The sequence below is a fragment of the Salmo trutta genome, chromosome 9 (genome assembly GCF_901001165.1).
Source record: "Salmo trutta chromosome 9, fSalTru1.1, whole genome shotgun sequence".
In the NCBI taxonomy this organism is placed as follows: Eukaryota; Metazoa; Chordata; class Actinopteri; order Salmoniformes; family Salmonidae; genus Salmo; species Salmo trutta.
In genome coordinates this window covers 22173730-22186424 of record NC_042965.1, presented here as the reverse complement: position 1 = coordinate 22186424, position 12695 = coordinate 22173730, and the positions used below count along the sequence as shown (strand labels likewise).

Genomic DNA, 12695 nt, shown 5'->3' with positions numbered 1-12695 from the left:
TCATTATCAGTCCCTATAGCACAACTTAGAGTCAATTATATAGAGCTTCATACTACAATCCAATGATATCACTGAGGCTGACTGAATGTACAGACCATAGAATCAGGAATTAGAGTACTAGAATGGACATGAACCTTTTTGATGGAATAAAGGTCAGCCATTTTGGTCAGGGAGATGGGCAACCATGGTTTCCCAGTCCTGTGATAAGATATTGTATAAAATAATGCATTTGAAGAATGTATCTTCACTGTGTTTGTTAGCTAGCTAGCTCCCATTCAAACAATCCAATAAATCCACAGCCATACACTGGCTGAGATCCGTTTGTGATAGGACTTAGACAAGTACTGACATTGTATCATACAATAGCACAATTGAAACATTTATGTGTATAAAACCTGTATAAACTTGATTTACAATTATATATTGTTTTAGATTGACAATAATTCTATAACACAATTTCTGAGATCACATGCCTTCCTTTTATTTTCCTGCATTAGTAAAGTCAGGATTATGCCTCTACTGCCATTCATTCCAATTAGACTGGTTTGGAATTCTCCCTGACCAATATGGCTCCCATTTAATAAGATCTCTATGGTACAGACACTGTTCTGATGCAGCTGTGGAATGTTGAGATGTTAGTGGTTCTTTCTCTCCTTCTGAACTCTGATGATGACTCATCAGTTGTTTCTGTATGCAATATGCATGATTGCTATTGATGCTTACCAGCAATTCTCTCTACTCTCCATTCCTCCTCTTTCGTTCTGTCTTCCATCCCATTCTGCCCTCGCTTCTCCCTCTTTCTCTATCCCTCCCACTGTCAATGGGTAGTCAGGGGACATTGAGATAGTCAACCACAGGACCAAGGAGACGTGCCAGCTCAAGTTCTCCCCCTACAGCTATTTCTCCAGGGATGTCCCACGCAAGGTACATGTTACCACCATCACTCACCATCACAGTCCTGGCTGAAACCTGACCGTGGCATGATGAGCTCGTTGGCTCAGCTGTCACATTGTTGTGTGCTTCCCCCTGCTGGATAGTACAAGCAAATGTATCATTTTTGAATGGAGTATTCTTTCATAATAGTTGTTTATGATAAACTATAGAGGTATATTGTATTATTTTCTACATAAGGGTTGATACATTTCCTCACCCCCCTCTCCTCTATCTGTGTGTGTGTTGTCCAGGTGACAGGGGTGGTGTCAGACAGTGGAGGGCAGGCCCACTACATCCTGTCTGGCACGTGGGACGATAAGATCGAGAGCTCCAAGATCGTCCAGAGCAGCAAAGGGGGCAGCGGCTCCGAGGGCAAGCAGAAGACTGTCTACCAGACCCTGTCCCCCAAACTACTGTGGAAGAAATACCCTCTCCCGTAAGCACTGCCCAGCACAACAGTTTACACAGTAACACAGAATACGCACTAAGCCTATGATGCACCTTACACAAAAACACTGACTTGTAAAGAATACTACATTACAGAGCTACTCCCCCACTTCCTCCCTATTCCTGTTCTCTCCCTCCGTCAGGGATAACGCTGAGAACATGTACTTCTTCTCCTCGCTGGCGCTGACGTTGAATGAGCCTGAGGATGGGGTGGGGCTGACGGACAGCCGGCTGAGACCGGACCAGAGGCTGATGGAGGCAGGGAGATGGGACGAGGCCAACTCTGAGAAACAGAGATTAGAGGAGAAACAGAGAGCTGTGAGGAGGAGGAGAGAGGCAGAGGCCACAGACGCACTAGACAACGGTAAGACACACAGAGGAAGTGGGCAGGGTGGAGAGAAAGGTAAAGGGAGAGTTGATAAAGAAAAAGACTGATAGAAAGGGGCTGGGTGGAGAAGTGGGGAGAGGGGACACTTCAGACAATCAGGAAGTAGGGCTGGATTGATTGAGGGATTTCTATAAAGGTATTTTTTCAGTCACATAACTTTGAATCATTCCTCCAGGTCCCCTGGCCTTTATGTAAATGATTATGACAAGAACAGTATTACTTGGAGTGAGCCTCACGGCAAATGGAGGGGTAATGACAGATCAAGTAGAGGAAAAGAACAGAGTAGGATTGAAGTGAGGAGCTACTGGAGGCTACTAGGGGGAGATTGTAGAGAGAGGACACAACAGACACTTCTAATCCTGGTAACATTGCTAAAGTCCAACACTGTGTAGCACTGTGACCTATTGTAGGCTGTATTTGATGTACCCATGACACGTCTCTCTTTTCCTCCCTCTGTTGGTGGTCAGAGTGTGATTATGATGACTCTGGTGAGTGGGGGTGGCCTTGGGTCCCCCTGTTGTGCATCACCCTCCCCCACCCCCATATTTTTTGTGCTGACCCTCCCCTTTGTGGTGGAAAAAGTACCCAATTGTCATACTTAAGTAAAAGTAAAGATACACTATATATACAAAGTATGTGGATACCCCTTCCAATTTGTGGATTTGGCTATTTCAGCCACACCGTTGCTGACAGGTGTATAAAATAGAGCACACAGCCATGCAATCTCCATAGACAAACACTGGCAGTAGAATGACCTTACTGAAGAGCTCAGTGACTTTCAACGTGGCACCGTCATAGGATGCCACCTTTCCAACAAGTCAATTCGTCAAATTTCTGCCCTGCTAGAGCTTCCCCGGTCAACTGTAAGTGCTGTTATTGGGATGTGAAAAAGTCTAGGTGCAACAACGACTCAGCCGCGAAGTTGTAGGTCACACAAGCTCACGGAACGGGACAGGCGAGTGCTAAAGTGCGTAGTGTGTAACAATCATCTGTCCTTGGTTGCAACACTCACTACTGAGTTCCAAACTGCCCCTGGAAGCAATGTCAGCACAAGAACTGTTCGTTGGGAGCTTAATGAAATGGGTTTCCATGGCTAAGCAGCCGCACACAAACTTAAGCTCACCATGCACAATGCCAAGCATCGGCTGGAGTGGTGTAAAGCTTGCCGCCATTGGACTCTGGAGCAGTGGAAATGCGTTTTCTGGAGTGATGAATCACGCTTCACCATCTGGCAGTCCGACGGACAAAACTGGGTTTGGCGGATACCAGGATAACGCTACCTGCCCCAATGCATAGTGCCACCTGTAAAGTTTGGTGGAGGAGGAATATTGGTCTCGGGCTATTTTTCATGGTTCGGGCTAGGCCCCTTAGTTCCAGTGAGGGGAGATCTTAACGCTACAGCATACAATGACATACTAGACTATTCTGAGGAAGGCTCTGTCCTGTTTCAGCATGACAGTGCCCCCATGCACAAAGCGAGGTCATACAGAAATGGTTTGTCGATCGGTGTGGAAGAACTTGACTGGCCTGCACAGTGCCCTTACCTTAACCCCATGAAACACCTCTGGGATGAATTCGAACGCCGACTGCGAGCCAGGCCTAATCGCCCAACATCAGTGCCCGACCTCACTAATGCTCTTGGGGCTGAATGGAAGCAAGTCTCTGCCACAATGTTCCAACATCTAGTGGAAAGCCTTCCCAGAAGAGTGGAGGCTGTTATAGCAGTAAAGAGGGTAACAACTCTATATTAATGATTTTGGAATGAGATGTTCATCGAGCAAGTGTCCACATACTTTTTGTAGTGTACCTTAATAGAAAATGACTCAAGTAAAAGTGAATGTCACCCAGTAATATACTACTTGAGTAAAAGTCTAATAGTATCTGGTTTAAAATGTACTTAAGTATAGCGGTGGAAAAAGTACTCAATTTTCATAAATGAGTAAAAGTAAAAGCTAGACATCAAATTCCTTATTTTCAGCAAACTAGATGGCACGATTGTGGCACAATTGTGTTTAGTCCACCAGGTCAGAGGCAGTAGGGATGACAAGGCATTATATTGATAGGTGTGTGAATTGGACCATATTGCTGTCCTGCCTGAGCATTCTAAATGTAATAAGTATTTTCGGGCATCAGGGAAAATGTATGGGAGTAAAAAAGTACATATTTTCTTTAGGAATGTAGTGGGGTAAAAGTTGTCAAATATAAATAGTAAAGTACAGATCCCCCAAAAAAACACTTAAGTAGTACTTCAAAGTGTTTTTTACTTAGGTACTTTATGCCACTGCTTTGTGGTTATGACAGCGTTCCAGGTTGTCTTTTTTGCATTCACGCTGCACATCTCAGATGAAATCAAATCTAATGTATTTATAAAGCCCCTTTTACATCAGCAGATGTCAGAAAGCGCTTATAAAGAAACCCAGCCTAAAACACCAAACAGCAAGCAATGCAGATGTAGAAGCACAGTTGCGAGGAAAAACTCCCTAGAAAGGCAGGAACCTAGGAAGAAACCTACAGAGGAACCAGGCTCTGAGGGGTGGCGATTATAAGAGTACGTGGACATTAAGACCAGGTTGTTGTTCAAACGTTCATAGATGACCAGCAGGGTCAAATAATAATAATAATAATAATAATAATAAGTGGTTGTAGAGGGTGCACCAGGTCAGTATCTAAGGAGTAAATGTCAGTTGGCTTTTCATAGCCAAGCATTCAGAGGTCGAGACAGCAGGTGCGGTAGGCTGAACGATTGAAACTGGAGTAGCAGCAGAACCAGGTGGACTGGGGACAGCCAGGAGTCATCAGGCCAGGTAGTCCTGAGGCATGGTCCAAGGGCTCCGGTCCTCCAGGGGGGAGGGAGAGAGAGAGAATTAGAGGGAGCATACTTAAATTCACACAAGACACCAGATAAAACAGGAGAATTACACTAGATATAACAGACTGACCCTAGCCCCCCGGCACATAGACTGTTGCAGCAAAGATACTGGAGGCTGAGACAATTGGGGTCGGGGGACACTGTGGCCCCATCTGACGATACATCCGGACAGGGCCAACCAGGCAGGATATAACCCCACCTACTTTGCCAAAGCACAGCCCCCCACACCACTGGAGGGATATCAACAGACCACCAACTCACTACCCTGAGACAAGATCTCCTCTATTATACGATCCCGAGGGGGCACAAAACCAGACAGGAAGATCATGTCTGTGACTCAACCCACTCAACCCACCCCTCCTAGGGACGGCATGGAAGAGCACTAGTACTGTAATTTCCGGACTATTGAGCGCACCTGAATATAAGCCGCAGCCACTGAATTAAAAAAAATATATATTATTTTGAACATAAATAATCCGCACATGTCTATAAGCCGCAGGTGCCTACCGGTACATTGAAACAAATGAACTATACACAGGCTTTAACGAAACACGGCTTGTAACAAAAATAAATAGGCTTTAACGAAACACGGCTTGTAACAAAAAATAAAAAATTAGCAGTAAGCTTTAGTTGTCTTTTTGCACTGAGTCAATTCCTCACGCTGCTGTTTCCAACGTCTTATCATCGACTCATTAAGACCAAGCTCCCATGCAGCAGCTCTATTTCCTTTTCCAACAGCCAGATCAATCGCCTTCAACTTGAAAGCTGCATCATATGCATGTCTCCGTGTCTTTGCCATGATGAGGGTGACAAAATGACTACCGTAATCAGAATGATGGGAAGTTTGAGAGCGCTCGATTTAATCTAAACAGTAAACTAAAAAGTTGCTTGACCTTAACCCGTTCGGCAATTTCATTGGTCTAATGAAAGCTTCATGCCGCCCAAAAACTGAACACGTCACAGCATGTGTTTCTTTGGAGAAAAAAAAATTGAAAGCGGGGAAAATCCATATATTAGCCGCGTCATTGTTTAAGCCGCGAGGTTCAAAGCGTGGGAAAAATGTTGCGGCTTATAGTCCGGAATTTATGGTAAGCCAGTGACTCAGCCCCCGTAGTAGGGTCAGAGGCAGAGAATCCCAGTGGCGAGAGGGGAGGCGGCCAGGCAGAGACAGCAAGGGCAGTTTGTCGCTCCAGTCTTGTGACCGTAGCGTATGTGTAGGTACAGTTGAAGTCAGAAGTTTACATACACTTAGGTTGGCGTCATTAAAACTCGTTTTTCAACCACTCCACAAATTTCTTGTTAACAAACCATAGTTTTGGCAAGTCGGTTAGGACATCTACTTTGTGCATGACACAAGTCATTTTTCCAACAATTGTTTACAGACAGATTATTTCACTTATAATTCACTGCATCACAATTCCAGTGGGTCAGATGTTTACATACAGTAAGCTGACTGTGCCTTTAAAAAGCATGGAAAATTCCAGAAAATTATGTCATGGCTTTAGAAGCTTCTGATAGGCTAATTGACATCATTTGAGTCAATTGGAGGTGTACCTGTGGATGTATTTCAAGGCCTACCTTCAAACTCGGTGCCTCTTTGCTTGACATCATGGGAAAATCAAAAGAAATCAGCCAAGGCCTCAGAAAAAAATTGTAGACCTCCACAAGTCTGGTTCATCCTTGGGAGCAATTTCCAAATGCCTGAAGGTACCACGTTCATCTGTACAAACAATAGTACGCAGGTATAAACACCATGGGATCACGCAGCCGTCATACCACTCAGGAAGGAGACGCATTCTGGCTCCTAGAGATGAATGTACTTTGGTGCGAAAAGTGCAAATCAATCCCAGAACAACAGCAAAGGACCTTGTGAAGATGCTGGAGGAAACAGGTACAAAAGTATCTATATCCACAGTAAAACGAGTCCTAAATCGACATAACTTCTTCAAAGGCCGCTCAGCAAGGAAGAAGCCACTGCTCCAAAACCGCCATAAAAAGCCAGACTGCGGTTTGCAACTGCACATGGGGACAAAGATCATACTTTTTGGAGAAATGTCCTCTGGTCTGATGAAACAAAAACAGAACTGTTTGGCCATAATGACCATCGTTAAGTTTGGAGGAAAAAGGGGGAGGCTGGAAAGCCAAAGAACACCATCCCAACCATGAAGCCCGGGGGTGGCAGCATCATGTTGTGGGGGTGCTTTGCTGCAGGAGGGACTGGTGCACTTCACAAAATAGATGGCATCAGGAGGAATTGAAAATTATGTGGATATATTGAAGCAACATCTCAAGACATCAGTCAGGAAGTTAAAGCTTGGTCGCAAATGGGTCTTCCAAATGGACAATGACCCCAAGCATACTTACAAAGTTGTGGAAAATTGGCTTAAGGACAACAAAGTCAAGGTATTGGAGTGGCCATCACAAAGCCCTGACCTCAATCTTATAGAGAATTTGTGGGCAAAAGTGAAAAAGCGTGTGCGAGCAAGGAGGCCTACAAACTTGACTCAGTTACACCAGCTCTGTCAGGAGGAATGGGCCAAAATTCACCCAATTTATTGTGGGAAGCTTGTGAAAGGCTACCTGAAACATTTGACCCAAGTTAAACAATTTAAAGGCAGTGCTACCAAATACTAATTGAGTGTATATGTAAACTTCTGACTCACTGGGAATGTGATGAAACAAACAAAAGCTGGAATCGCGTGGCGCGAAATACAAATACCTCAAAAATGCTATAACTTCAATTTCTCAAACATATGACTATTTTACACCATTTTAAAGACAAGACTCTCGTTAATCTAACCATATTGTCCGATTTCAAAAAGGCTTTACAGCGAAAACAAAACATTATGTCAGGAGAGTACCCTGCCAAAAATAATCACACAGCCATTTTCAAAGCAAGCATATATGTCACAAAAACCAAAACCACAGCTAAATGCAGCACTAACCTTTGATGATCGTCATCAGATGACACTCCTACGACATTATGTTATACAATACATGCATGTTTTGTTCAATCAAGTTCATATTTATATCAAAAAACAGCTTTTTACATTAGCATGTGATGTTCAGAACTAGCATACCCACTGCAAACTTCCGGTGAATTTACTAAATTACTCATGATTAACGTTCACAAAATACATAACAATTATTTTAAGAATTATAGATACAGAACTCCTTTATGCAATCGCGGTGTCAGATTTTAAAATAGCTTTTTGGCGAAGGACATTTTGCAATATTCTGAGTAGATATCACGGCTAGCTAATTTGACACCCATCAAGTTTGGCCCTCACCAAACTCAGATTTACTATAAGAAAAATTGGATTACCTTTGCTGTTCTTCGTCAGAATGCATTCCCAGGACTTCTACTTCAACAACAAATGTTGTTTTGGTTCCAAATAATCCATAGTTATATTCAAATACCTCCGTTTTGTTCATGCGTTCACGTCAGTATCCGAAGGGTGACGCGCGAACGCATTTCGTGACAAAAAAAATCTAAATATTCCATTACCGTACTTCGAAGCATGTCAAACGCTGTTTAAAATCAATTTTTATGCTATTTTTCTCGTAAAATAGCGAGAATATTCCAACCGGGCGACGTTGTATTCATTCAAAGGCTGAAAGAAAAAAATGGAGAATTCTCATGAAAGCGCTTCTCAGTGTCACTGTTCCCAGGCTGACCACTCACAAACAGAGCTGCTGTACTTCGCCCAGAGACTGCAGACACCCCATTACACTTTCTGGCGCCTTCTGAGAGCCAATGGAAGCCTTAGAAAATGTCACATTACAGCAGAGATGCTGTATTTTCGATAGAGATGCAACAGAAGGAGAACAAATTGTCAGACAGGGCACTTCCTGTATGGAATCTTCTCAGGTTTTGGCCTGCCATATGAGTTCTGTTATACTCACCGACACCATTCAAACAGTTTTAGAAACTTTTGAGTGTTTTCTATCCAAATCTACTAATTATACTAATCGTTTCTGGGCAAGAGTAGTAACCAGTTTAAATCGGGTACGTTTTTTTATCCGGCCGTGCAAATGCTGCCCCCTAGCCCCAACAGGTTTTAACTTCCGACTTCAACTGTATGTATGGCAAGACCAAATCAGAGAGATCGGTAGGAGCAAGTCCATGTAATGCTTTGTAGGTTAGCAGTAAAAACCTTGAAATCAGCCCTAGCCTTAACAGGAAGCCAGTGTAGCGAGGTTAGCACTGGAGTAATATGATCAAATGTTGGGGTTCTAGTCAAGATTCTAGCAGCCATTTTTAGCACTAACTGAAGTTTTAGTGCTTTATCCGGGTAGCTGGAGAGTAGAGCATTGCAGTAGTCTAATCTAGAAGTGACAAAAGCATGGATTAGCTCTTCTGCATTTTTGCACAAAAAGCTTCAGAATTTTGCAATGTTACGAAGATGGAAAAAAAGCTGATAATCATGACCGCAATAAAGATGACCTGGAAGGCGTCCTTTGTATGGGGTCTGCATGCTGACTGCTTCTCCCTTGTACCCACTGGTCCAGACTATGACCCGGTCCTGCTGCCATATGCCCTTTTCATTCAGACTTGACTTGGCCCTACTATGCCTGTACTATTTCAGAGCCAGAGAAACAGACATAGAGGTGTCTAATGTGTGGGAGTGACAGTAAACCATACAGAATAACTCCCTGAGCCCTTCATTTAAGTGACGCATGTGTCTCTTCCCCAGGTCGAGAGTATGAGGGGTTCCAGCCACAGTGGTTCCACAAGAGGAAGAACGACATCACTGGGGAGACAACCTTTGTGTACAAGGGTGGATACTGGGAGGCTAAGGACAGTCAGGACTGGAGTACGTGCTCTGAAATCTTCTAAGCCTAGACCAGACCCATCCTACCCCATCACTGGACTCACCCAGGCCCAGGAGACTGCTCCACCACTGGCCCTGGAGGAAGAGGGGTCTGGGTCTGGATGTGGACCTCTGTGTGCATGAGAATGTGAATGTCTCACACACTCACAACACAGTGTACCTCCCCATGTACACACAGAGGTCATATTTTTTACAGAGTCAAGGGAGAAAAGGGGCCTTTTCTAGATCCTCCCTGACCTAACACTGAGCTGTGTGGGGGTGTGTGAGAGAGATGGGAGATTGAATACCATAGAAAAGGGGCCCCATAGAGACTTCCAAAAGAATCAGGTGCTCCACACACGCTACCCACAATGCACCTTTCCTCTGCTCAGCACATCTGTTTCTAGGGGTTTTAGTGATTGAACAGCAACCCATCTAAATCAGTTCTCCTCTCCTCCACTGTATACTGGGATGAGATGAAGTCCATCCTGTCTAACGGACGGACAGACAGAGAGACAAAAAGAACGCCTCAGAAGTTTATAGAAAGACTGTGTGCGTGTGTGTGATGTATGTATGTATGTGTGTGTATATATATCTATATATCGACATATATATATAGTACCAGTCAAAAGTTTCGAGACACCTACTCATTCAAGGGTTTTGCTTTATTTTTACTATTTTCTACATTGTAAAATAATAGTGAAGACATCAAAACTATGAAATACCACATATGGAATCATGTAGTAACCAAAAAAGTGTTAAACAAAATCAAAATATATTATATATTTGAGATTCTTCAAAGTAGCCACCCTTTGCCTTGATGACAGCTTTGCACACTCTTGGCATTCTCTCAACCAGCTTCACCTGGAATGCTTTTCCAACAGTCTTGAAGGAGTTCCCACATATGCTGAGCATTTGTTGGCTGCTTTTCCTTCACTCTGCGGTCCAACTCTTCTCAAACCATCTCAATTGGGTTGAGGTCGGGTGCCAGGTCGGTTGAGGTCGGATGCCAGGTTATCTGATGCATCACTCTCCTTGGTCAAATAGCCCTTACACAGCCTAGAGGTGTGTTTTGGGTCATTGTCCTTTTGAAAAACAAATGATAGTCCCACTAAGCGCAAACCAGATGGGATGGCGTATCGCTGCAGAATGCTGTGGTAGCCGTGCTGGTTAACTTCTATGGGCTATGTGGGATGCCAGGGCGGCAAATTCAAAAACAACAAAATGTCATAATTCAACTTTCTCAAACATACAACTATTTTACACCATTTTAAATATACACTTCTCCTTGATGTAACCACATTGTCCGATTTCAAAAAGGCTTTACAGCGAAAGCAAACCATTAGATTATGTTAGGAGAGTACATAGACAAAAATAATCACACAGCCATTTTCCAAGCAAGGACAAGTGTCAATAAAACCCAAAACACAGCTAAATGAAGCACTAACCTTTGACGATCTTCATCAGATGACACTCCTAGGACATTATGTTACACAATACATGTATGTTTTGTTCGATAAAGTTCATATTTATATCCAAAAACAGCATTTTACATTGGCGCGTGATGTTCAGAAAATGTATTCTCACCAAAACTGCCGGTGAATGTGCACATCAATTTCCAAAAATACTCATCATAAATGTTGACAAAATATATAAGAATTATTTAAAGAATTATAGATAGACTACCCCTGGATGCAACCGCTGTGTCAGATTTTAAAATAGCTTTACGGAGAAAGCACATTTTTCAATATTCTGAGTACATAGCGCAGCCATCACAGCAAGCTATACAGACACCCGCCAAGTTCGGGGCCACCTAAACTCAGAATTAGTATTAGAAATATTCTCTTACCTTTGCTGATCTTTGTCAGAATGCACTCCCAGGACTGCTACTTCCACAAGAAATGTTGTTTTTGTTCGAAATAATCCATATTTATGTCCAAATACCTCCGTTTTGTTTGTGCGTTCAGAGCACTATCCAAAGGCATAACGTGCGAGTGCGGTACCAGAGACGAAAAGTTAAAATGTTCCATTACAGTACTTAGAAGCATGTCAAACGCTGTTTAACTTTCAAAGTTCTTGAAATTTTCCCGGATTTATTTATTTAACTAGGCAAGTCAGTTAAGAACAAATTCTTATTTTCAATGACGGCCTAGGAACACTGGGTTAACTGCCTTGTTCAGGGGCAGAACGACAGATTTGTACCTTGTCAGCTCGGCGATTCAAACTTGCAACCTTTCGGTTACAAGTCCAACGCTCTAACCACTAGGCTACGCTGCTGCCCCGATTGATTGACCTTCATGTCTTAAAGTAATGATGGACTGTCGTTTCTCTTTGCTTATTTGAGCTGTTCTTGCCAAAATATGAACTTGATATTTTACCAAATAGGGCTATCTTCTGTATACCACCCCTACCTTGTCACAACACAACTGATTGGCTCAAACGCATTAAGAAGGAAAGAAATTCCATAAATTAACTTTTAACAAGGCACACCTGTTAATGTAAATGCATTCCAGGTGACTACCTCATAAAGCTGGTTGAAAGAATGCCAAGATTGTGCAAAGCTGTCATCAAGGCAAAGGGTGGCTACTTTGAAGAATCTGAAATGTATAATATATTTGGATTTGGTTAACACTTTTTTGTTTACTACATGATTCCATATGTGTTATTTCATAGTTGATGTCTTCACTATTATTCTAGAATGTAGAAAATAGTACAAATAAAGAAAAACCCTTGAATGAGTAGACTTTTGACTGGTAGTGTGTGTTTGTGTGTGTGTATATATATATTTCTCTTTCTTTTTAGGAACTCAGTCAGGGTCTCAATTTACTAATGAGAGAAATAATAGTAGAATACACCAGGTGCAATTTCAAAATGTGTTTGTGCATCAGCAGTTTTTAACTTTTTCTGTCAGTCACTGACAGTCACTCAATTAGCCGTGTCAGCTAACAATTTTAGATTGGTAGCTAGTCTAGCCAGCTATCTAACTTATAGTAATCATGGTCGAATACTGACCGGGCACACAAGGCATTTGCCCAGGGGCCCTGACTTCCAGGGGGCCCCCATTTGATTTTGTTAGTCATTCTCACTCAGATATCATATTAACATGGCATTCAAACTGAAAAGATTTCTCTCCACCCCATGGCAAAATGGGTAGAATTGCTGGAAATGTGTTGTAAAACTGCAACATTTTCTCTCTGCCCCATGGAAAAATGTGTAGAATTGCAGGAAATTAACTTTAAAATGA

General features: G+C 42.8%; 1 protein-coding gene across 4 annotated transcripts in view; it reads left to right on the top strand.

The window, feature by feature from the left end:
- The window catches only part of LOC115200191 (oxysterol-binding protein 2), an 82453-nt gene extending 72480 nt beyond the window's left edge, over nt 1–9973 (top strand). For all 4 annotated transcript variants that reach the window (XM_029763033.1, XM_029763032.1, XM_029763035.1 and 1 more), the window contains 4 exons: nt 829–924; nt 1185–1369; nt 1524–1744; nt 9335–9973. In XM_029763033.1, coding sequence (XP_029618893.1) covers nt 829–924; nt 1185–1369; nt 1524–1744; nt 9335–9477 — 645 coding nt within the window. In that variant the 3' untranslated portion in view covers nt 9478–9973. The remainder of the gene's footprint in view (nt 1–828; nt 925–1184; nt 1370–1523; nt 1745–9334) is intronic.
- The last annotated feature ends 2722 nt before the right edge of the window (nt 9974–12695 follow it).